Genomic DNA, 23,461 nt, shown 5'->3' on the forward strand with positions numbered 1-23,461 from the left:
TCTGAATTGTTTGAATTTCAATGGCTTGGCCTCGGGTGCCTCCGTTTGTTGGGCTTTCAGTTTCAGTTCTCAGGCGGCACCACTAGCCACTTACTCCCGCCTGTAGGCGTCGTACAGAAAGGGTCGGGTGAAGGCCTCGAGTAGCTCGCGCTGCTCGCGCAGTCGTCGGGTCTGCGCCTTCGGCGACTCGGCAGTGTCGATGTTCCGCCGGGCACGGAAAAGTGCGGATACCGTGCTGCCCAGATGCTGCCAGCGTTCGAAGGCCCGCGATTCGGTGGGCGGCAAATCGGGCATTACTTTGGACGTCATGACTGATGCCGTCAATTCAGCGATCTGTGCAGCAGCAGCAGCAGTGTCTGTGCTGGGGGGCTCCGGATGAGGCTGCGGTTCAGGTTCCAGATGGAACTGCGACTGGGACTGGAGCTCGGGCTCCCACTGCGTCTCAGATTTGCCAGGAGATGGGAAGTCAACGGGCAGCTCATCGGGTGGCGGCATTGTCTGACTAAAGATGAGCACCTCGGTGCGCTCCTCGCGAGCGTCATCCTCGCCATCCTCCAGGGGCAAGCCGACGGTGCTGCCGCTGACCAAATCCCGCACGTGCTCAAAACTGGAGGCGATGCGACGCAGTGTGGGGTCATCCTTCTCATTCGTCGTCGGCATGGTTTCCACCGCCTCCTTCTTGCTGTGGGCAGCATCGCCGGCACTGGTTGTCTGCTTCTGGCGCATCCTGTGCAGATTTATGCTGGAGAACTTGTTACCATAGCTTTGGCGCATTTCGGCGCGCTTGCGACGCGCCTCCTCCTTCGCCCTGGCCGCCTGTTGGTCCCTGTCCATCAGCTGCTGCGCCTTTGACATGGTCAAACACCAAATAGGAACACCAAATACGGCAAATCTTGAGTTACACTAGCAAAAAAAAAACCAAAACACGGACCGAAACGAGCGCTGAGAATTTCGAGTTTCATATGTGCGTCGATTGACTTGGTTACCGATGGGTTGTCAGAAATATAAATACGGTAGCGTGCAGTGGAACAGCTTTCGCACAACCTACCAGGATCCTATGTACTATGTGGGTTCCCACAATGGACAATTAACCACTCAATTTTCGCTCGCTTTGAATCACATCTTTAATAGAGCATCCTCAATCATCTTAAGCATAGTCTTAACTACTCATGTTGGGTGGTGGCGAAACGTTTTGCCAAGCGAGACAAATTCATATCAATTAGAATGGATTGGAGCTTTTGCAGTTGCGCAGACGATTGAAGAAGTAAGCTAACTCAATGGTAAGTTATAAGTATTTAAGGTATATGAGGAAACGTGTCAAGGATGCAATGCATCCTTAAGCCTTCATGTCTGCGGTGAACAACGTAACGCGATCACAAACAACAAAGTTATAATGGAAAGTGTGTGTGTGTGTGTGTGTGTTAGAACTGCAGCCGCTTCTTCTGCGCCAATCCATTGCCCCTCACCGTAGTCTCGACCAGCTTGCGCTTGAGCGCGGGCTTCGCTTCGCCGGCCTGCGGATTGGCGCCCTCCTTGGCGGCCAGAATGGCCGACGGAATGGGCAACTTGGGACCCACTGTGGGTGCCGGTTTGTTTGCGAAATACGGCATGCTCAGTGCCTCGCGGCAGGACACGCGCCGCAGCGGATTCATGGCAAACAGGCGCTGCATCAGGTGGATCAAGTCATTGCCCGCGGCGGTGAAGATATTGTCCAGTGGTGTGCCCGGAAAGTTGCGGAACTGCAGGTAGTCGTGCAGTTTGCTCAAATGCGGCCATTCGGCATCCGTGGGTGTGCCCAGTGTGGAAAAGATCCGGGTCAGCTGATCCAGATCCGAGTCGCCCGGCATGAACGGCACCCGCAGCATAAGTTCCGCCAAAATGCAGCCAACTGCCCACATATCCACACCGGTGCCATATTGCCGGGCGCCGAAGAGCAATTCGGGCGAACGATACCAGCGTGTGACCACGTGGTGCGTGTAAATGCGATTGGGCGAGCCGAAGGACTTGGCCAAACCGAAATCGCCAATCTTCAGGATGCCATCGCTGTTGACCAGCAAATTGTTGGGCTTCAAATCGCGGTGCAGTATCCAATTGAGATGCAGATACTCCAGACCCTTCAGCGTCATGATGGCATAGGCCTTGATGTTCGCCTGCGTTAGTATAATCTTGTTATCCTTGATGATCACCTCCAGATCCGTGTCCATGAAGTCGAAAACCAGCGACACATTCGAAAGTTGACCGAAAACGTCCACCAAGCCAATGATATTCTCGTGCTGCAGCTCCTGCAGTATCTTGATCTCACGCAGCGCCGTCCTGTTGATCCCGTCGCGTGCATCCTCGCGCGATCCCTTCTTGATCTTCTTCACGGCCACAATTTGGTTGGTCACCGCGTCGCGCGCCTTGTAAACGGTGGCAAACTGCGGGACGAAAGTTGGATGCGCACATTGCTATGGCCGTTTTGGTTGATATTCCATGGCGGCGGACTCACCTGACCCTCGCCGAGGAAGGATAGCTTGGCATAGCGTTCCGTTTTGTCATTCGCATTGGGCAGCATCGTTTGAGAGCCTCATAAATAGCACGAAAATGACTAAAATGTTGCGAGGCCGAATCAAAACAATTCAAGTTCGCACACACTATCGATGACCGATAGCCGATAGCCGATAGACGCCGGTAGCTGCTATCGCGCACCACAAAAAAATACTAGATTTTAGAATGTTTTAAAAATAATTAAATAAGCTGTTTTCATTACTCGCTTATTGTTACTCAATTTTATAGCTTAACAACTTATGCAAATAATAAATAATATGCAAATAATACACAACTATCAAATTAAATTAGCTGCATGTGATGGACTTTTAATTATAACTATTTTTAGCTAGTTTAGCAGTTTAACAAAACTGCCAAAAATCGGTGCGATAATATATCGATAGAATGCCCAAAACAATGCCTTCTGCTATCGATTACAGCTTCTTTTTTTTCTCAACAATATAGAGCGAATTGGTTGATTTTTGTGAAATTAAGTGAATAAAAAGCACGACACGATGGAAATGCGACCCAATCAGACGATTTACATCAACAATCTCAACGAGAAGATCAAGAAGGAGGAGCTGAAGAAGTCGCTCTATGCCATTTTCTCGCAGTTCGGACAAATTCTGGACATTGTGGCCCTGAAAACGCTCAAAATGCGCGGCCAGGCATTTGTGATCTTCAAGGAAATAGGCAGCGCCTCGAACGCCCTACGCACCATGCAGGGCTTCCCCTTCTACGACAAGCCCATGCAGATCGCCTACTCCAAGTCCGATTCGGATATCGTGGCCAAGATCAAGGGTACCTTCAAGGAGCGCCCCAAGAAGATCAAGCCACCGAAACCGGCGCCGGGTACCGACGAGAAGAAGTGAGTATCCCATTGCTAAAGTGGCCCGTTTAGATTCATCCATTTGTGGCCATGGCCATGATTCTACCTTTTTGTTGCTCCGTGTTGCCTCGCGAAAACCAACACATGTTTTCATGCACATTTTTCAACTCCTTTTTGCCGCTAGAAAGGTTTCCCCATTATTCAATGCTAGTTTTTGGCCAGTTTATTGATTTGAATCCCAATATTATTGGTTCTCAGCTCCTTTTTGCTGTTTAGTCAACGCGATTTAAGTTGCCTCGCAAAAATCCACATGTTTCAACTCCTTTTTTGCTGCCAAAAACGTTCCATATCCTCATTATCCAATGTTAGTTTTTGGCCAGATTATTGAAACATCCCAAAAAATGTCTCAAGTTTTCATAATATCTTTAGTTTTCAACTCCATTTTGCAGTTTAATCAATGCGATTTAAGTTTCAGTTGCAAAAGGATTCATGTTTCATGAAATGTGTGTTGTTTGCGCGCAAAAATGCCTAGTCATTCTAGTTTTTTAGCATCCTCGAATGACTAAGCAAAAAAATGGTATAAAACACGGGGCAAAAATGCCAAGTCATCCTAGTTTTTTAGCATCCTCGAATGACTAAGCAAAAAAAAATGGTATAAAAAACGGGACAAAAATGCCAGTCATTCAAGAATGCAACTCCACGCGACAGTTCGCACTAACACAACTTTTTTGCTGTTTTGCACAGGGACAAGAAGAAGAAGCCAAGCAGCGCCGAGAACTCGAACCCGAACACACAGACTGAGCAGCCGCCGAACCAGATCCTCTTCCTCACCAATCTGCCGGAGGAGACCAACGAGATGATGCTGTCGATGCTGTTCAATCAGTTCCCCGGCTTCAAGGAGGTGCGCCTGGTGCCGAATCGCCACGACATCGCCTTCGTGGAGTTCACCACCGAGCTGCAGAGCAATGCCGCCAAGGAGGCGCTGCAGGGATTCAAGATCACGCCGACGCACGCCATGAAGATAACGTTCGCCAAGAAGTAGTAGAAGTAGTGAGCGCACGGAGACGCATCGCATACGCGGAACAATCATGCGTATGGCGTATGCGATCGTCGCCAGTCGCCGGGCGTTCCAGCAACTTCAATTATAACTTTAACTATAGAATAAATCGATAAACAAATTATCTACGAGTATTGCGAGTATTCCATATTATACCATTTGCCCAAAACCCACGATGCAAAATAACAGAATAGTTGAATTGATAATTGTTCACGCTGTTTATTGTGTAGATCTCTTAAGCATCTATTTATTTGTAATGCGTATTATTTATGTCGGTCGATTGTACATATTTCCATTAAGTGTGTATGCCCACAGAGAACAGTATAGTATAGTTTATAGTATAGTGTATAGTATACATATAGAGCATCCGTATCTGGTATCAAGCTCGCTGCAGGACCACTGTCATTTTGGTGTGTTAAACGAATCCCACAAGTCCTCGGATTCTTGGAAAGATAGTTGTATAGTATGTAGTATCGATTGGAAAATAGTCCTCCTCCGCCGTCACAACAACTTCTGGCATACAATTGTAATGCGTTCGTACTTCAGGCACCACAAACGATGAGTATTATGTGTGAATAGATCTGGGTTTAGTGTAATCATATATATATATATATATATATATCTCGTTATGTGTATGGGTGTGTATATATATATATATATATTTATATATATTGCTTTCCTTCGTTTCGCATAGATGTGTGTGCGAATGTGAATGCGTATGGAGTGTGCTCGGTGATGATGGTGACCTGCAGGAGGAGCAGGGTATCGGTTAGGCGACCACAATGCACTCCGGCAATCGTACATACTTACATACATATGGTGTTGCTATGTTGGGAGTGTGGTGGCGCTGGCCTAGTGCTCCAGCACCGAATCCTCGTCGTGGGCGGACACCTCGCAAAAGATCACATCGGCATCGTCATCGTTGTCGTTGTAGTTGTCGTTGGTATTGTCGTTGGTATTGTCATTGTCATTGTCGCTGTCGCTGCAGGCGGCGTTCTCATCGGCAATGGATTCGTCATCGATGATATCCTCGACGCAGGACGTATAAACGCCGGCATGCTCCTCCATCAATTTGGCCAACTTATCGGAATTGCAGCCAACGAGGAGCTCCAGCACATCGCCGCCCTTGATGAACACGAACGTGGGCATGCTGTTCACTTTGTATTCGACCGTGATGTCCTCGTTCTCGTCCACGTTCACCTTGAGCACGACGACACGGTCCGAGTACTGCTCCGCCAGCTCCTCCAGCTTGGGCGCTATTATCTTGCACGGTCCGCACCAGTCTGCATAAAAATCAATCACCACCAGCTTGTCCTCGGCGAGGGTTAGCTGCTGGTCAAGATCGTCCTTGTTATGCACTATGTACACCATGACTTCAACTAAACACCAAACGAGTTGCAAGCCGAAAAGAAAAAAGAACACGAAACGAAATGAAACGCAAAAAAAAGAAAATTTTAGAAAATCGTGTTTGTGTAAAAATTTCACTTAATTTGTTTAGTTACTTTTGAATTTTAATGGAGCCCAACTTCTGCTCTCGCCGAGATATCAGCCCGAAATGAAAAATGTAGGGCGGCAGGCGGTCTTATATACAGTTTTTGCCAAAATTTTTGCGGCCTTCTTGGATCGAAAAAAAGTGTTTTCGAATGTCAGTGCTGCGGTGAGTTGAGGTGAGTTTGCCACGAACTCACCACAGCTATGGCAACACTCAAGCAAAATATTAGCATTAGCAAATCGTGCGACGCCCAAAAGTACACACAAAATAGCCGTTTTTTGGGATTCTACAAGACATACGGATAAAGCCCAATGGGCTGCAATTAATTTTGAGAGCTTACTATATAGTTTTATGCCCCATACACCTATGTATGTATGTATATATATAAATGAATAACATGGTGTCACCGTAATAATTACTTATTTATTATTTACCTTATTATATCTATCCAATACGTACAATTCTTGTAATAATTCATTATTTTGCCATAATTACGATAATAATATTAATATCGATATCGATAGACTTGCCGTGGTGAATAAGTGTGCCCCCACCGCGCTCGCTTGGCTTTTCCAACCATCTGGCAACCCTAGCATGTACGCCATTTTGTATTCTCCACTGGCGGCCATTTTGTTTCGTGGCCACGCGAAAATTTAGCGTCCAAATTGGCGGGAATTCCAGTCTACACCGCCATTTGGAGAGCCCTATAAAGCCGCCCACGCAGCCGCCATTTCAATCAGTTCAGAATTTGCAGCGAAAGCGGCAACAGCTTCAAACACGTAAAGTTCTTTAACTTCGAAGAAGAAAGTCTGCTAATCCTCGCGAGAAAATGGCATCCGTACGCACCATGAACGACTACCACAAGCGCATCGAGGCGGCCGACGACAAGCTAATCGTGCTGGACTTCTATGCGACGTGGTGTGGTCCCTGCAAGGAAATGGAGAGCACCGTCAAATCGCTGGCCAGAAAGTACTCCAGCAAGGCGGTGGTGCTCAAGATCGACGTGGACAAGTTCGAGGAGCTGACGGAGCGCTACAAGGTGCGCAGCATGCCCACCTTCGTCTTTCTGCGCCAGAATCGCCGCCTGGCCTCCTTCGCCGGCGCCGACGAGCACAAGCTGACCAATATGATGGCCAAGCTGGTGAAGGCCTAAGCGCAATCCTGCCCAGCTAAGTCAGCAATCAGCGGCGCATCTGAATTTTTATTTATTTTTCCACCTATTTAACTCATCTTTTAACCATGTTCGCCTCATTTGTGTTCTTTATGTATTCGATGTTATGTGTATGCTCATGTGATGTTTAGCTTGTAAGCGCGAGATGTGGCAGCAGGCGATGCAGTGCAGCCACCAACAGTGACCAGATGATATGCTATGTAACTAAGTGTGCGATTTGGGGCGCGAAGGCGTGTCTGCGACACGCAATCCCGCCCAGTAGCTTTAAGATATCAGGCACTAAGCAGCAATTCGATCAATAAATTGTAACCACTCTGGACTAAAAAATGATAAATGGAATCACAGCTTTTTGTTTGCAGCATTTGGATGTGGAGTGTAGCCAAGTAGGCTGTGCGTGGTCATGTCAGTTGGTGTTCCGGCAGCACTTGGCACTTGCTAGCCAAACTTGAGATCACACACACACGAAAAAAAAAACCCAAACATCCCAGCACAAAAATCAATAAAATCCAAAACGAACACTTTCGGTCGCATCCAAATTGAACGGATTGTACAGTTAACAGTTAAACAAATTCCGGGCAAACATTCCGTGGCAGAGAGAGCGCATTGGCAGGCACCACCACCATGTCGTACCAGATCAAATCGACGCCCTACTTTCGCCGCATGTTTAACGAGAGCAAGAAGAATGGCCAGCTGCAGCGCCTGCGGGATGAGTACGAGCGCATCCAGGAGTTCAACGATCGCACCATCGAGATGAAGATGCGGCAGGTGCGGCTCAAGCGCCTATTTCGCGAGATCGAGGTGATCAAGGTGGCCGGCGGCGGGGCGACCGGTGGCGCCAGCGGTGGCGGCACATCGACGGCGGCATCGCCATCGAATGTTGGCCAATCGGCCGGTTTAGCCGGCGGACGCGTTACCCGCCGGAGACGGCAACAGGCACATGGTGCTACCACGCTGGCGAGCGGCACGCCCCAGCAGCGTATGCGCATGCAGCGCCTGGAGACGCTGGCGCGCGCACGCCAGCTGGGCCAGGAGATCTCGCGCCGGAATGGCCTAATGGCCGAGGCCGGCACCGGCGGCTTCCTGCGCAGCGAGCTCCGGATGACGGCCAAGCTGCAGGCGGCGAACGATGCGCGCCGGGCGGCCGTGGAGCGACGCGAGCTGGCCGCCAAGCGCATCTCCTATGGCAACGATCAGTCGCGCCAGAATATCCAACGCATGCTCATCCACCGCCAGCGCAGGCATGAACAGCAGGAAGCGCTGGCGGCGACAGCAGCGGCAAAAGTAGAGGCGTCCAATTCCTCCCAGGTGTCCATTGAGCAGCGGGTGACCAGGCCGGTCACAAGGTATGTAAATCTTCTAGAGGTCGATTCTGCGGTCGTGTACACCTTATACACATACACATACATATAACCCTTCTGTTTGCCCTGCAGGCACAGGCATGGACACGGATACACGGACTACTGCCAACAGCAGGAACTGCTGGCGGTCACCAGTGAGCGGTCGACGGACCAGGGCGACCATGTGCAGATGGAGTGCGAGGGGCAGTCGGACACGGAGCACAGCTTCCATTCGAACGACTGTCTGGCGCAATCGATGGACGAGGATGTGGAGAGCGAGGAGGAGGAGCCGGAGCGGCAGGCCTGCCTGCGGATGCTGCACAAGGGAAGATCGCATGGTCACTTCTCCTTCAGCTCGACGGGCACGCAGACCACTCGCACTAATCGCACCGCTGGCACCACTGGCACCATTGCCACATTGGACACATTGGCCACGGCAGCCACATCGCCGCTGGATATGCGTCAGGTGAAAAGCTCCATTGACTCCTATCGGGCTGTTGGTGGCGCCCAGTCGTCCACCATAGCCTCGCATCAGCCGAGTGGAACGGTGCCGCCGCCGCTGGACGATGAACTGCAGCTGGACTCGCAGTCCAATTCGAGCCGGTGGCACGAGGTCTCAATGATGCTGTCCTGGTTCCGTGCCGTTTCCGACATCCCAAGCGAGTGTGCCGATGCTCCGCCACCCGATGCGCCCGTGCCCAGCCACTGCAATTGCGATTCCCTTAGCAACGCGGACGACGTGCCGTCGCCAACTGGGTGCCGTCCACAGCGCATGTACGCCGAGCAGCCCAGTGATGCTGGCACGCAGGCGCAGGAGGAGCCCTTCTAGCCAGCCGACTGGCGGCGGACGCACTGCAGCACGGATGATGCCCAGCACAAATGTCTATTTGCTGGAAATTCGGTTTGGAAATCCATCCATTCAACCAAGTCTGCACCGTTTATTCGACCTCTTTTGGCTTAGAATGCCCGGCCCATCCTGTCCAGAAGTTGAGCACGCCCACTGCCAACGGCCCTCTTGGCTGGCAGCAGAAGCTATCAAAGCAACACAAATTAACCAACATTTTCGCAGCTTTATTTGGTAAAAAAAATTATGGGCATATTGATATATATTGGTCATAAAGAAAAAGAAATGATGCAGTTCATCCCAGGGGTCGGTGCCAGGTTGTCTACATGGTTTCGTCATTCCTAAGTTTGTGAGGCTTCTCCTCCGGCTGCTGTGGCCCTTCCTCTTCTGCTCCTACTCTTGCTCCTGCTCCCGCTCCCGCTCCTGGTGACCCTGGTTTTCCCACTCGATCGCCAGCCTGCGGACGCGGCGCCAGTGCTCCTGCTGGCTTCTATAGGTGAGCATCCAGTCGCTGAGGGCAGCGAAGAGGCGAACCTGAAATGGATTGAGCGGCTTGGGCACCTGGTAGTCCCTGTGGAACGACTCCGAATAGATGATCGAATCGAAGAAGCACTCGAAATTTTCATCGTGCAGCGGCATAATGCGCGACTCGAGCATCCCGAAGCTGGGCAGCAGTTCGCGCGCATAGCGCACCTTTCTGTTGTCATAGAAGTCCCTGATCCCAGCCAGACGCGCCTTGACAAGATCCTCGTTGATGGTGGGCGCAAACTTCGCGTCACGCGACAGTCGCATATAGAATATACCCTCATCGGCGTCCAGTTCGATGACATGGCCGTACATTAAGTTCTGGTACGTCATGCGTTGGAATGCGGTGATGCTCTTGAATGGCCAGTGGGCGGCCAATGGGAGCACGTGCGTCAGGGAGCCGCGATAAACCAGTGGCGGTACGCGCGCAAAGCTCAGCGGCAAGAATCTGAGATACCTGGGTGCCAATACGACCGATTGGGCATGGTCCACATAGTATATGTACACCCAGGCGGCATCCAAGGGCGCGGTGAGCAGCACACGACCACGTCGCCAGCCACTATCGCTGTAGGCGGCGCATATGAAGCCCTCCTTGTAGAAGAAGCTGGGCAACGCAGCGAGGTAGGTCTTGATCCTCGTAGTGCGGTAGAACAAGCTGTGCATTGAATACAATCAAACAGTCAATCAATCAATCAATCAATCAGTAGTCAAGCGACCGGATCAAGCGATTTAACTTACTCCAGACCAGTGGTCATCTGGGCGACAGGACTCTTGGCGTACTGCGATGTCAAAATGTGGAACCAGAACTGAAAGGGAGTGTACACCTGCGCCAAAACAAAAAGGGAAAGGAAAGGAACTCCCATTAAAAGGTATCTCTTGGCACTGGCCCAAAGCACACTCACACAGCTCAGGGAGATCGGGATGATGGAGCCGATCTTGCAGCCATCCTGGACACGCTGCGGCGGCAGCTTCCATTCCAACCCAACGGCATCTACGGGCATTTCGATCCTCATTTCCTCATCAATCTATGGAGTACGAAAATACAAAAGTTGCGCCTCAATCATTGCAAGCACGTAAATGCGGCGAGCCACACGAACTAACCTCATAGGATTCGGCAGACTCCCGGCGTAGCCCCCTGGCCATGCTACGCATCATTCTCGGATCGAGTCGATCGCTGTCGCTATGTCTGATGTTCAATGTCTGTGCTAGCAGTGGCTCCACTGCTGCTCGGCTCTTGGTGTAGCCCAGATCAATCGACGTCTCTGCTATCCAATCCTTCATGAAGTCAGCATTGCCCAAGTACAGGGGTTTGGCTCGGCTGCCCTTTGCCGGGCGCTCCACTGGCTCTCCATCGTCCACATCAGGCGGCACAAAGATGTAGCAAGGCATACGTTTGCTCATGCCGTCCATGAACATGCAGTTGTTGCATGGTACATCGCTCTTCGTGGCGTCCAAAACCATTCGTGGACTCTTATTGGAAGTTTGCATATGGCGGTACTAAAAGAGGTTATGGTGAATATGCTGAACATGCTGAACCATGGAACACACGAGAATACCAACATTTTGCAGTTTGCTGATCTGCTGGTCAGCCACAGCGGGCGGCTTGGAATCGGAAGTTTTCTCCTCAAAAGCCTTATTTTAAGGGTAAAAACATATTAGTAATTGCTAGAATACTAACAAACATGCATAAGATATAGAATTCGACGCACGTGTGCGTTTTTGAAATCTTTTTGCAAGTCACTCACATCGAGAAACTCTAGATTACGCCGCATTTTGGCAGCGGGCAGGCGCAAATCGAGTGCCAATTCCGTTTTTCCATTGATCTGCTGGGCCGGATTATCGGAATCGTTGGTTTTTTCCTCGAAAGCGATCTTTTAGGGGCAAAAATTTATTATTATACATATGTAATTCGAATTTACGCACATTTTCGGCAACTTTTAGCAAATCACTCAAATCGGCTAACAATTCATCATTCCGCAATTTGGCACTGGGGCTGCGCAAATCGAGTGGCAATTCATTGTTGTTCACTTTTTCCGAAATAGTTTTCAATAATTTTTTCGAGCGCACATTTTGAATTAAATCATTTTTAGCTTCCATCTTGCTAAGCATCCTGATTGTAACTGTAATTTCAATGGTGGCTTTTTTTCCCATGTGGCATCGCCGCCGTCTAGCTAGCAGCTAGAGATGGCAAACGCGCCATCTGCGCTATCCACCACACCAATCGGTCATATGGGCCTATCGAACGTGTTATCGAGCCGTTTGTTTACGCACGTGTTGTATTTGATTTAATTTAATTTTAATTTGTATTTAAACGCACAGAGAGCAGGTAGCAAATGGACAGCGACGGTGACGACTACGTGATGAGCGGCTCCGAGCAGGAGCACGATGACGAGGAGCGCGAAATACTCGAGGATCTGCGCAAGCAGCGCAAAAAGCGACATGATCCCGTCCAGGAAGTGCTCGGCTTCAGTGATGACGACGACGAGGAGGAGCAGGAGGATGTGGCGGAACTGATGCGCGACAGTGACATCGAGGGCGCCGAGGACGATGACCGCGATCTGCCCAACACCATGGACTGGGGCAGCAAACGGAGCACGTACTACAACACAGACTTTGTGGACCAGGACTACAGCAGCTACAATGCCCAGGAGGAGGAGCAGGCACGCGCCGAGGAGGAGGAGGCCAAAAAGATCCAGCTGCGCCTGGCCAAGCGCATGAGCGAGGCCGATTTCCAGCTGGACAATGTACAAGCGGCGCCCGCGGGCAGCAGTGACGACAACGAGCTGGGCCATATTACCAAAGTGACCAGCGATCTGGCCGGCCTGTCGGCACGCGAGCGACGACAGCTGTTGCACCGTGAGTCGCCGGAGTTCATCATTCTCACCCAGGATTTTCAGCAGCATCTGGACGAGATGAAGGACCTATTAAAACCGGTGCTCAACTACGTTCGCAAACACGATGTGCCCATGGTGCCGGCGCTGCAGTACGCCAGACTATGCCACACCGTGCTCACCACCTACTGCTCCAATGTGGCCTTCTATCTGCTGCTCAAGGCGCGCCGCATCGACGTCAAGGTCCATCCGGTGATTAAGCGGCTGGTGCAGCTGAAGGACCTGATCGAGGAGCTCAAGCCGCGCTACGAGGAATACATTCGACCGCAGCTGGAGGCGCTGCTGGAGAGGATTGAAGATGGCGATACATTCACCGTGCTCGATGTGGCACAGCGCAAGGCCAAGCTGCAGATACTCAACAAGTACAACGATGGGCAGCAGGCGTCAGCGAGCTCCGATGATGATTATGACGATGCTGACAGTAAGGAGAAGGATCTGGAAGAGGAGGCTGGGGAGGAGGAGGCGGAGGAGGAGGAGGATGCGCGACGCGGCATCACCTACCAGATGGCCAAGAACAAGGGCCTCACGCCGCACCGCAAGAAGGAGCTGCGCAATCCGCGCGTTAAGCATCGCGGCAAATACCGAAAGGCGCTCATCCGGCGCAAGGGAGCCGTGCGCACGGTGCGCAAGGAGCTGCAGCGCTACGGCGGCGAGATGTCCGGCATCAAGGCCGGCGTCACGAAGAGCGTCAAGTTCCGCACCTAGTTGTCATCCAATAAATCCGCCAGTTCATTACTTTAATCAGCTCGATGCGTGTATCACTTTATTTCGTTGCATCGTTGCACTTGAAACCCCCAACTCATCCAAGGACTCAACGGGTCACCGGGATTATATGCGAAACAAACATTTGTATTTACTTGGGTTCATCACTCACTGATGAAACCAGTTTATTAATCATTGTCTTACAACAGTTTTTTCTTTGTACAGTGTGTCCAACCTTTGGGTTCTGTTTAGGTCTCCTTAAATCTTAAAAAAATTTTAAGGTTCTCCGTCTTACAAAGCTCCTTTCTGATCAGCCCTGTTGGTCATCTTCCCCCCTTTGTCTTACAAACTACAAATGGCCGCTGGCACCGGGCTCAGCCTCCAGCATTTATCGGCTAATCCTTGAGAAACATCTTGCGGAAGTCATCGTTTGATTTGTGCAGAGCAGCTGACATCTCCTCTTCTTTTTGCTCCTCTCCTTTCTGATCATCTCCCTTTTGTCATCTTCCCCCCCGTCTTACAAACTACAAATGGCCGCTGGCACCGGGCTCAGCCTCCAGCATTTATCGCCTAATCCTTGAGAAACATCTTGCGGAAGTCATCGTTTGACTTCGGCACAACAGCTGGCATCTCCTCTTCTTTTTGATCATCTCCCTTTTGCTCCTCTTCGTTTTGATCATCTCCCTTTTTCTCCTCTCCTTTTTGCTCCTCTTCGTTTTGATCATCTCCCTTTTGCTCCTCTCCATTAGCCTCGGGATTGGTGGCCACGTCGGCGGGTGCCGAAGTGGATGATGTGCCCCCCGGCTCGTCCAGTATCAAGCGCAACTTCTTGGCCCCCTCCTGGCGCACAACGGTCGTGGGTATAAGCGAGGTGGGCACACGTCGCTTGGTAGCCACACTTGGCTTGGCAGCTTGGGCGGATGAGCCCCTCGGCGGTGGGTTTGAAATGGCCACGGAGATCTGGAAGAGGAGTTGTAAAATGCATTTGGTTTGGTTTGTTCGGTCAAACAGTAAGGCACACATTCGCTCACATTCATGGACTGGAACAGGTAACCATCGCGTCCAGCCACAGCTCGTTGAGCCTCGCCCGGCTTCTCGAACTCAACGTATGCAATGCCCTTGAATTGCTTGTTTCTGGAGAGGATTAAATAGATTAAAATCAAATCAGTAATTGAAATCTCGCACTCACAGCTTGTACACCAGGCGCACATCTATGATGGTACCGAAGGACGAGAAGAGATCGTACAGCTCCTTCTTGCTGCAACCGGAATACAGATTCCTCACAAAGATCTTGTTGATTTCCATGTTGGCTGGAAGAGAAAAAATTCATTTAAGGCGTTGAATCGCATGTGGCCAAAAGCAATCGCAACTCACGCGAGTACTTAAAGTTCGATTTCTTGGCCTCCTCATTCGCTGGCCCCTTGACTTTCGATGTCGATGGTGGTGAAGCTCCACCAGATGGTTTGGTTTTGGACATCTTATTGCCCTGCTTCGGTTGCTGCTGCGCCTGGCGACGTGGCTGATCGCGATTCTTTGGCTCGCGATTCGATTGTTGCTGCTGCTGGCGAGGATTAGCCGCATACGCGGCAGGCAATTCAACGGCCTGGCAGTTGGCAATGGACTCATAGGTGCCATAGCAACGTTCAAAGCGGCGGTACATGTCCTGCACCAAAATGCCATCCTCGAGGACGGGCTGCAAGAGAGCTTTGCGGAGCACATCGCGTGTGCCGTGGCCAGCATTGTATTCGCTTTCCATCTGGGCAAAGGTCAGCCAGAGCATGCCGCGCTTCGTGCTGCCCGGATAGCCTGCAGATGAGTAGGTAGTTAACAAATAGTTTATGCATTCAAGTATCAAAGAGCTTTGGCGCTCACCCATTATCTGACGCCAAATCTCGCGTCCATTGTCCGGATTGGCCAGGTGCGTGTACTCAACTTGAGCCCACAACTGCAGCACCTCGTACCTGGTGTCCGCCTCGTCGCCGTAGAGCACGGTTAGCTCCTCCCAAGCGTGATTGAAGGCGCCACGCAGACTGGCGACCTGCTCCTCATCGCTGACATTGGTGTTGCGCACACGGTACGCCAGATAGTCCAGATGCAGCTCCACGATCATTTCCATGTCGGTCATAATGTGCTGCTGTATGACAAGAATCTCTTCATCCACTTCCGCCAGCTCAAAGTCGGTGCGCTCCATGAGGTCGAGGAAACGATGATTCAGTTCTACACTGGGCTGACTGCGCACACCACGTCTGGCCAAGTCGAGTTCCGTGCTGCGCAGAAAACCTCTGCCCAAGCGGCTGTTCCGCTTGGCTCTCATTTCGGCGTTTAAATTATCCTCATCCACATCCTCCGCCACAGTGGCGCTTTCGTACTGAATGAAGTCGATGTAGGATAACCAGAGCGCATCGAAAATGGGAAACTTGGACACCAAGCGCTCGAATATGAAACGGATCACAGCGTTTTTGAGATCATCGTCAAGGGGTAATGTCTTTACATAGTAGATATGAGGCTTCAGTTCCTCAGGCCATTTCCAACAATGTGTAGTCTCGGCGAGATCTTGCTTAAACTTGTCCACAACGGACTTGATCATCTTGCGCTGCTCCACGGTGCACGTCCAGGTGACGCAGCGATTCTGCAGCAGTTCCTCAAAGTCGGCCGCCTCATCTGCGTCCGTAATTGTGGTGATCAGCGAGCGCAGCTTATCGCCAAAGTCTGGGCGCTCCACGTCGTAGTCCGCCAGCAGCTTGGCCCACAGCATATGGTTCTCTACTTGGCCCTGATCCACCAGGTAGTTGACAATGTATTCGCACAGCGGAATGCCTGCAATATGTAACTCGTCAATTGGGTTAACTAAAAGTGGATTCTATATATCGCATACTGTAGTAGTAGCCCAATGCTGTGGCACACTGCTCCTGGAATGCCTTGTGCTCCGCCTCAGTTTGGGTGACGGACATGCGGACCTTGAGATACTTCAACCACACGTGAGCCGGCACAGTGGCCAGACTTTTCAACTTCAGCACCGATGATTCGATCCTGTCCAGATCATTCAGTTTGCTGCATCAACAATCAACAATCAATGTTAGCGTATGCCAATATTGGAAAAATGGAAAATAGGAGGGGGAGAAGCGGGCAAACTTACAAGGCGATTCTGACAAGAGAGACCATTTGGGCAAACTTCTTATTGGGAAGCGCATTCAGCTCCCGATACACGCGCTGAATTTCGCCGGTGTCGCTGTCACTGTCACTGTCACTGTCACTGGACTCCTCACTGTTCGACTTCAAGTCGGAGTCCTCCATCATATCCACATCTTCGCCAATCACTTCCACATCTTCGTCAATCACACCCACATCTTCGCCACTGCAAATGGAATCATTGTCCGCTTTGCCACGGTCATCGTCTTCATATTCCTCAGCCTTCTCCACTAACGACTCGTCGTCCGATGAGCTCAGCTCAATGGTTGTCATATCCCCGCCGGCGGGCGACGGTGGCCAGCTTGGGCGCAATCCTTGGCCCAGCTCCTCCGACTTGTGCTCCTCCTGCTGCGGCGACTCACTGCGAGCCTTCTGCGGCGACTCACTGCGAGCCTTCTGCGGCGACTCACTGCGAGCCTTCTGCGGCGACTCACTGCGAGCCTTCTGCGGCGACTCACTGCGAGCCTTCTGCGGCGACTCACTGCGAGCCTTCTGCGGCGACTCGTTGCGAGCCTTCTGCGGCGACTCGTTGCGAGCCTTCTGCGGCGACTCATTGCGAGCCTTCTGCGGCGACTCGTTGCGAGCCTTCTGCGGCGACTCGTTGCGAGCCTTCTGCGGCGACTCGTTGCGAGCCTTCTGCGGCGACTCGCTGCGAGCCTTCTGCGGCGACTCGCTGCGAGCCTTCTGCGGCGACTCACTGCGAGCCTTCTGCGGCGACTCACTGCGAGCCTTCTGCGGCGACTCACTGCGAGCCTTCTGCGGCGACTCACTGCGAGCCTTCTGCGGCGACTCACTGCTAGCCTTCTGCGGCGAGCCCTTTCCCTCATCGGGTATCACGATCAAATCGTATTCATCGTAGGCATCGACGCCCAAATCTTCGGCCGACATCTCGTCCAGCTCCTTCTCCAGCTGACTTTCCAGCTGGAATATATATTCGGCATCTGCATAAGAGCGGCGTCTATTGGGGCTATAATCGGACACTTACCTGCTTCTCGGCGTCCATTGCTTGATCCGTTTTTTTCGGTTTTCGCGGAAACGCAAGTTTTCCCCCCCAAAAAAAAGTACAGGAAATAAAAAAACAAAAAAAAAAAAAAAACCGCAAACGCAGGGCTGGCCAATCAAATATCGCGTTGCTGCACTTACCGCGAAAAATTATTTGGCTTGAGGTTTGATTTTCCTATTGGGCACTTTTTCTTTTTTTCCTTTTTTTTTCAGGCACTTTCTGAGAATCCGGATAACGGAAATTGAACGTTTTCTGTCAAGAAACACCGGCGAAATGGGAAGAGTTAGCCAATTTTTTTCGTTACAATAGTGTGACCAGCGCGTGATATCGATAGCTGTGCGCACACGATAGTTCCGGCACCTTAGGCATTTTTCTGCATCCCCGGCGGTGCAGTGAAGACACATTATAAGCAATTTGTAGATTAATTTCAGTAATATGTGGTCAAACATTATATGATTTCCTTGGGCGGGCAGATATGTATAGAAAATTCAAATACTTAGGATAACAATATATATAATTAGGCCATAAGCAGTACTTACAATAAAAAATAAACAGTAATTAGGTAAATAATAAAAAAATATGTTACTATTACTATTATAGGAATGTATTAATTATAGACAGTAATTAGGCAAAAATTAAATATATTATACTATTATTGGAATGGAAGTGTAGACAGCACTTAGGCAAATAATAAATATTATATAGGAATGGATTAGGAGTGAACAATACCTAAGGAAATAATGAATATTTTACTATAATTGAAATGGATTAATTATAGACAGTAATTAGAAAAATAATAAATATATTATTCTATTATTGGAATGGAAGTGTAGACAGCACTTAATAATAATAAATATATTATTCTATTATTGGAATCGAAGTGTAAACAGTACTTAGGCAAATAATAAATATTTTATAGGAATGGATTAGGTGTAAACAATACCCAAGGAAGTAATAAATATATTATACCATTATTGGAATCGAAGTGTAAACAGTACTTAGGCAAATAATAAATATTTTATAGGAATGGATTAGGTGTGAACAATACCTAAGGAAATAATAAATATATTATACTATTATTGGAATCGAAGTGTAAACAGTACTTAGGCAAATAATAAATATTTTATAGGAATGGATTAGGTGTGAACAATACCTAAGGAAATAATAAATATATTATACTATTATTGGAATCGAAGTGTAAACAGTACTTAGGCAAATAATAAATATTTTATAGGAATGGATTAGGTGTGAACAATACCTAAGGAAATAATAAATATATTATACTATTATTGGAATCGAAGTGTAAACAGTACTTAGGCAAATAATAAATATTTTATAGGAATGGATTAGGTGTGAACAATACCTAAGGAAATAATAAATATATTATACTATTATTGGAATCGAAGTGTAAACAGTACTTAGGCAAATAATATATATTTTATGGGAATGGATTTGGTGTGAACAATACCTAAGGAAGTAATAAATATATTTTACTATTATTGAAATGGATGAAGTGTGGACAGTATTCAAGCTTTCTATATTGTATGCATTACAATTTAGGTCAGATGTTTGGTGGAAACGTTTTAATTATAAATTTACATATCAACATAAAATTGATTATATTGGTTAGCTTGCTGTCAACTATTTTTATATAATAATGTAAAAATTTAGAAGTAAATATATAGGAAAAAGAAGTAATTATAGAAGAAATATTCTGCCCGCGCAGCCCGTCTTCGAAAATATATAATACGAATGTAATAAGATGGCCCAGCACTACAGTGAAGACGGACCAAGAACGAGTTGAGGAGTAATATTTCATAAACAGCTCATTTGAAAGACTTATTATTATAGAACATGGATATATATATTTATATAGATTTTATAGAAATACAGAAAAATATATATATCCATGTTCTATAATAATAAGTCTTTCAAATGAGCTGTTTATGAAATATTACTCCTCAACTCGTTCTTGGTCCGTCTTCACTGTAGTGTATATATATATATATATATATATATATATATATATACATTGCTATGTCAGCTATGTTTTATATAATGAAGTAAATAATTATAAGTAAATATATAACAAAGAAAATAATTATAGTAAATATATTTTGCCCGCACAACCAATCCTTAAATGCGCGCAATATGGCCACACTACGCTTTTCCCGCCAAAAAAAACTTAGGCAAATAATAAATATATTATTCTATTATTGGAATAGAATTGTAGTCGGTACTTAGGCAAATAATAAATATTTTATAGGAACGGATTAGGTGTGAACAATACCTAAGGAAATAATAAATATATTATACTATTATTGAAATGAAAGTGTAGACAGTACTTAGGCAAATAATAAATATATTATACTATTATTGAAATGGATGAAGTGTGGACAGTATTCAAGCAAATAATAATAATAACTATTACTACTATAATAATAATTATTCTATTATAGGAAATATTTAATATTTGATTGTTTTCTATATTGTTTGCATTACAATTTAGGTCAGATGTTTGGTGGAAACGTTTTAATTATAAATTTGCATATCAGCATAAAATTGATTATATTAGTTAGCTTGCTGTCAACTATTTTTATATAATAATATAAAAATTTAGAAGTAAATATATTAAAAAAAGAAATAAATAGTACAAATATTCTGCCCGCGCAGCCCGTCTTCGAAAATATATAATACGAATGTAATAAGATGGCCCAGCACTACAGTGAAGACGGGCCAAGAACGAGTTGAGAGTAATATTTCATAAACAGCTCATTTGAAAGACTTATTATTATGTTATAGATTATATTATGTATATAGATTTTATAGAAATACAGAAAAATTTTGCATTTTATTTTTCTGAAATGTTTTATAAATATTGCCATGTCAACTATGTTTTATATAATAAAGTAAATAATTATAAGTAAATATATAACAAAGAAAATAATTATAGTAAATATATTTTGCCCGCGCAACCATGCCTTAAATGCGCACAATATGGTCACACTACGCTTTTCCCGCCAAAAAAACTTTGCGCATTCGGCGTGCAATTTGCGGCATTAGTTTTGTTTGCATTTGCGTTTGCCTTCGAAGTTCGAGCGGGTCGAAGTTGGTCCACAAGAGAAATCGGAAGAAGTTTAGTGAACACCAGCGAACAGCATAAGCAACAGAATGGCCCACGAGGGGGAGCAGTTCATCAAGGACATACAGCGCGAGTATGTGGACTTTCTGGACGATGAGGAGGATCAGGGCATCTATGCGGGCCACGTCAAGGACATGATCGCGGAGAAGAGCAAGCGCCTGATCGTGAACGTCAACGATCTAAAGCGCAAGAATCCGCAGCGTGCCTTGGGGCTACTGGGCAACGCGGCGGATGAGCAGCTGGCCTTTGGCAGGGCGCTCAAGGAGTATGCGTCCACCGTTGATCCGGGCTATGCCAAAATGCACGAGGATCTGTTTGTCGGCTTCGAGGGCTGCTTTGGCAATCGGCATGTGACGCCGCGCTCCCTCACCTCCATCTATCTGGGCAACATGGTGTGCGTGGAGGGCATTGTCACCAAGGTGTCGCTGATTCGTCCCAAGGTGGTGCGCAGCGTTCACTACTGCCCCAATACCCGGAAGGTCATGGAGCGCAAGTACACCGATCTCACATCGTTCGAGGCTGTGCCATCTGGCGCTGCCTATCCCACAAAGGACGAAGATGGCAATCTGCTGGAGACCGAATACGGTTTGTCCGTCTATAAGGATCACCAGACGCTGACCATTCAAGAGATGCCGGAGAAGGCGCCGGCTGGACAATTGCCGCGCTCGGTGGATATTGTGTGCGACGACGATCTCGTGGATCGCTGCAAGCCCGGCGATCGTGTACAGATTGTGGGCAGCTATCGCTGTTTGCCGGGCAAACGCGGTGGCTACACCTCGGGCACGTTCCGCACCGTGCTGCTGGCCAACAATATATCGCTGTTGAGCAAGGAGAGCAACCTGGACATATCGCGCGAGGACATTATGCTGTGCAAGAAGCTAGCGAAGAACAACGACATCTTCGAGCTGCTCAGCAAGAGTTTGGCGCCCTCGATTCATGGACACGCCTACGTGAAGCAGGCCATCCTTTGCCTGCTGCTCGGCGGCGTGGAGAAGATCCTGCCGAATGGCACACGCCTGCGTGGCGATATCAATGTCCTGCTCATCGGCGATCCTTCGGTGGCCAAGTCGCAGCTGCTGCGCTACGTCTTGAATACGGCACCAAGGGCCATACCGACGACGGGTCGCGGATCAAGCGGCGTGGGTCTAACGGCGGCGGTCACCACGGATCAGGAGACCGGTGAGCGGCGATTGGAGGCGGGCGCCATGGTCCTGGCCGATCGCGGTGTCGTCTGCATCGATGAGTTCGACAAGATGAGCGACATCGATCGCACAGCCATCCATGAGGTGATGGAACAGGGTCGCGTGACCATTTCCAAGGCGGGCATCCATGCCTCGCTCAATGCTCGCTGCTCCGTCTTGGCGGCCGCTAATCCGGTGTACGGAAGGGTAAGAGTCCATCCGAGTCCGTCTCCATCCATCGCTTCTCTTGCTAATTTCGCCTTCGATTGCAGTATGATCAATATAAGACGCCAATGGAAAATATTGGACTGCAGGATTCGCTGCTTTCGCGTTTCGATTTGCTCTTCGTTATGCTGGACGTGATTGACAGCGATGTGGACCAGATGATTTCGGACCATGTGGTGCGCATGCATCGCTATCGCAATCCCAAGGAGGCCGATGGCGAGCCCTTGTCCATGGGCAGCTCCTATGCGGACTCCTTGTCCTTTGTTTCCAGCAGCGAGGAGGTGGGTTTTCGATTGCATGGAGTTGATTGATTGACATGGTCCTAAAATTTCATATTACAGAAGAAGGACACCGAGGTGTACGAGAAGTACGATGCCCTGCTGCATGGCAAGTCGCGTCAGCGCCACGAGAAGATCCTGTCCGTGGAGTTCATGCGCAAGTACATCCACATTGCCAAGTGCATGAAGCCCAAGTTGGGCGAGCAGGCCTGCGAGGCGATTGCCAATGAGTACTCGCGCCTGCGCTCCCAGGAGGCGGTCGAAACGGATGTGGCGCGCACGCAGCCAATAACGGCCCGTACCCTGGAGACCCTCATCCGTTTGTCCACGGCCCATGCCCGGGCACGCATGTCCAAATCGGTCACCATCGACGATGCCCATGCGGCCATCGAGCTGGTCCAGTTCGCCTACTTCAAGAAGGTGCTGGATAAGGATCGCGCCAACAAGCGTCGCCGCAACAGCGGCTCCGACGCGGAGGATGACAACGGTGAGGCTTCTAGCCAGCTTTCACCATCGCGCCGTTCCAAGCGCACACGCACAGCGACTGTGGGCGCCGATAGCGATGAGGAGGATATTGAGCCCCCACAGCCGGATGCTGGCGATTTGACGCGTCGCGAGACTCGTCGTTCGCTGCCCAATCGCTCGGTCTCCACGTTGTTGGCCAGCCCCTCCAGTGAGGAGCAGTCTGGCGCCACACCGACCACCGAGCCGGCCGTCATCAGCGATGCCCGCCTGGGCGAGTTCAAGAACAATTTGCAGCGCCTGTTCCGCGAGGCGCGCGAACAGAGCTTGGCGCTGGCCAGGATCACCACGGCCATCAACGTTGGCAGCCAGGAGCCGTTCACCGCTGGCGAAATCGAGGCAGCCGTGCATCGCATGACCGAGGACAATCAGATCATGGTCGCCGACGATATAGTCTTTCTCATCTAATCGCGCATTCCAAGGAGCATCAATCTGCATCCACTTTTATCCATCATCATCCATACTAGCGCTTAAGTTGTCTTTTTTTGTTTTGTATTTATATGATAAAATAAACACTTTGGAACTCGCATTGCAATCCATGGAAAGA

General features: G+C 48.9%; 10 protein-coding genes across 14 annotated transcripts; 5 read left to right on the plus strand and 5 right to left on the minus strand.

Moving 5' to 3' along the window:
• Positions 1–45: 45 nt before the first annotated feature.
• Positions 46–1,021, minus strand: LOC6612429 (translation initiation factor IF-2). The gene has a single exon (XM_002036901.2). It carries the CDS (start codon positions 853–855, stop codon positions 91–93), a length of 765 nt encoding a protein of 254 aa, XP_002036937.1. The 5' UTR covers positions 856–1,021; the 3' UTR covers positions 46–90.
• An 85-nt stretch (positions 1,022–1,106) lies between these two features.
• LOC6612428 (cyclin-dependent kinase 7) lies at positions 1,107–2,647 on the minus strand. The gene is made up of 2 exons (XM_002036900.2): positions 2,489–2,647; positions 1,107–2,417 (listed from the first exon to the last, which is right to left on the minus strand). Exons 1-2 carry the CDS (start codon positions 2,552–2,554, stop codon positions 1,422–1,424), a joined length of 1,062 nt encoding a protein of 353 aa, XP_002036936.1. The 5' UTR covers positions 2,555–2,647; the 3' UTR covers positions 1,107–1,421.
• Positions 2,648–2,962: 315 nt separating this feature from the next.
• LOC6612427 (U1 small nuclear ribonucleoprotein A) lies at positions 2,963–4,543 on the plus strand. The gene is made up of 2 exons (XM_002036899.2): positions 2,963–3,394; positions 4,100–4,543. The coding sequence occupies exons 1-2, from the start codon at positions 3,042–3,044 to the stop codon at positions 4,395–4,397; spliced, it is 651 nt and encodes a 216-aa protein (XP_002036935.1). The 5' UTR covers positions 2,963–3,041; the 3' UTR covers positions 4,398–4,543.
• Positions 4,544–4,611: 68 nt separating this feature from the next.
• Positions 4,612–6,021, minus strand: LOC6612426 (thioredoxin-T). Of its 4 annotated transcripts, none has more exons than XM_002036898.2 (3): positions 5,915–6,021; positions 5,227–5,791; positions 4,612–5,158 (listed from the first exon to the last, which is right to left on the minus strand). In XM_002036898.2, the coding sequence occupies exon 2, from the start codon at positions 5,781–5,783 to the stop codon at positions 5,265–5,267; it is 519 nt and encodes a 172-aa protein (XP_002036934.1). In that variant the 5' UTR covers positions 5,784–5,791; positions 5,915–6,021; the 3' UTR covers positions 4,612–5,158; positions 5,227–5,264. The 4 variants fall into 4 exon arrangements, with proteins under 4 accessions (XP_002036934.1, XP_032580960.1, XP_032580958.1 ...); XM_032725069.1 differs by having other exon boundaries at positions 4,612–4,855; positions 5,223–5,791; XM_032725067.1 differs by having other exon boundaries at positions 5,219–5,791.
• A 607-nt stretch (positions 6,022–6,628) lies between these two features.
• Positions 6,629–7,409, plus strand: LOC6612425 (thioredoxin-1). The gene has a single exon (XM_002036897.2). The coding sequence runs from the start codon at positions 6,734–6,736 to the stop codon at positions 7,055–7,057; it is 324 nt and encodes a 107-aa protein (XP_002036933.1). The 5' UTR covers positions 6,629–6,733; the 3' UTR covers positions 7,058–7,409.
• Positions 7,410–7,491: 82 nt separating this feature from the next.
• Positions 7,492–9,431, plus strand: LOC6612424. Its single transcript, XM_032725065.1, has 2 exons — positions 7,492–8,418; positions 8,506–9,431. Exons 1-2 carry the CDS (start codon positions 7,697–7,699, stop codon positions 9,239–9,241), a joined length of 1,458 nt encoding a protein of 485 aa, XP_032580956.1. The 5' UTR covers positions 7,492–7,696; the 3' UTR covers positions 9,242–9,431.
• Positions 9,432–9,602: 171 nt separating this feature from the next.
• On the minus strand, positions 9,603–11,910 carry LOC6612423. Its single transcript, XM_002036895.2, has 7 exons — positions 11,705–11,910; positions 11,527–11,652; positions 11,342–11,413; positions 10,883–11,278; positions 10,684–10,806; positions 10,520–10,605; positions 9,603–10,436 (listed from the first exon to the last, which is right to left on the minus strand). Exons 1-7 carry the CDS (start codon positions 11,888–11,890, stop codon positions 9,650–9,652), a joined length of 1,776 nt encoding a protein of 591 aa, XP_002036931.1. The 5' UTR covers positions 11,891–11,910; the 3' UTR covers positions 9,603–9,649.
• A 107-nt stretch (positions 11,911–12,017) lies between these two features.
• LOC6612422 (something about silencing protein 10) lies at positions 12,018–13,413 on the plus strand. Its single transcript, XM_002036894.2, has one exon. It carries the CDS (start codon positions 12,115–12,117, stop codon positions 13,375–13,377), a length of 1,263 nt encoding a protein of 420 aa, XP_002036930.2. The 5' UTR covers positions 12,018–12,114; the 3' UTR covers positions 13,378–13,413.
• Positions 13,414–13,518: 105 nt separating this feature from the next.
• Positions 13,519–17,821, minus strand: LOC6612421 (RNA-binding protein 4F). 2 transcript variants are annotated; one of them, XM_032725272.1, is made up of 9 exons: positions 17,549–17,821; positions 16,511–17,484; positions 16,250–16,425; positions 15,247–16,191; positions 14,749–15,180; positions 14,564–14,684; positions 14,406–14,508; positions 13,999–14,334; positions 13,519–13,868 (listed from the first exon to the last, which is right to left on the minus strand). In XM_032725272.1, the coding sequence occupies exons 1-9, from the start codon at positions 17,564–17,566 to the stop codon at positions 13,770–13,772; spliced, it is 3,204 nt and encodes a 1,067-aa protein (XP_032581163.1). In that variant the 5' UTR covers positions 17,567–17,821; the 3' UTR covers positions 13,519–13,769. The 2 variants fall into 2 exon arrangements, with proteins under 2 accessions (XP_032581163.1, XP_032581162.1); XM_032725271.1 differs by having other exon boundaries at positions 13,519–14,334; positions 17,549–17,820.
• A 2,756-nt stretch (positions 17,822–20,577) lies between these two features.
• Positions 20,578–23,453, plus strand: LOC6612420 (DNA replication licensing factor Mcm3). The gene is made up of 3 exons (XM_002036892.2): positions 20,578–22,096; positions 22,162–22,395; positions 22,456–23,453. The coding sequence occupies exons 1-3, from the start codon at positions 20,738–20,740 to the stop codon at positions 23,320–23,322; spliced, it is 2,460 nt and encodes an 819-aa protein (XP_002036928.2). The 5' UTR covers positions 20,578–20,737; the 3' UTR covers positions 23,323–23,453.
• The last annotated feature ends 8 nt before the right edge of the window (positions 23,454–23,461 follow it).

This window comes from Drosophila sechellia, chromosome X (assembly GCF_004382195.2).
Source record: "Drosophila sechellia strain sech25 chromosome X, ASM438219v1, whole genome shotgun sequence".
Lineage (NCBI taxonomy): Eukaryota > Metazoa > Arthropoda > Insecta > Diptera > Drosophilidae > Drosophila > Drosophila sechellia.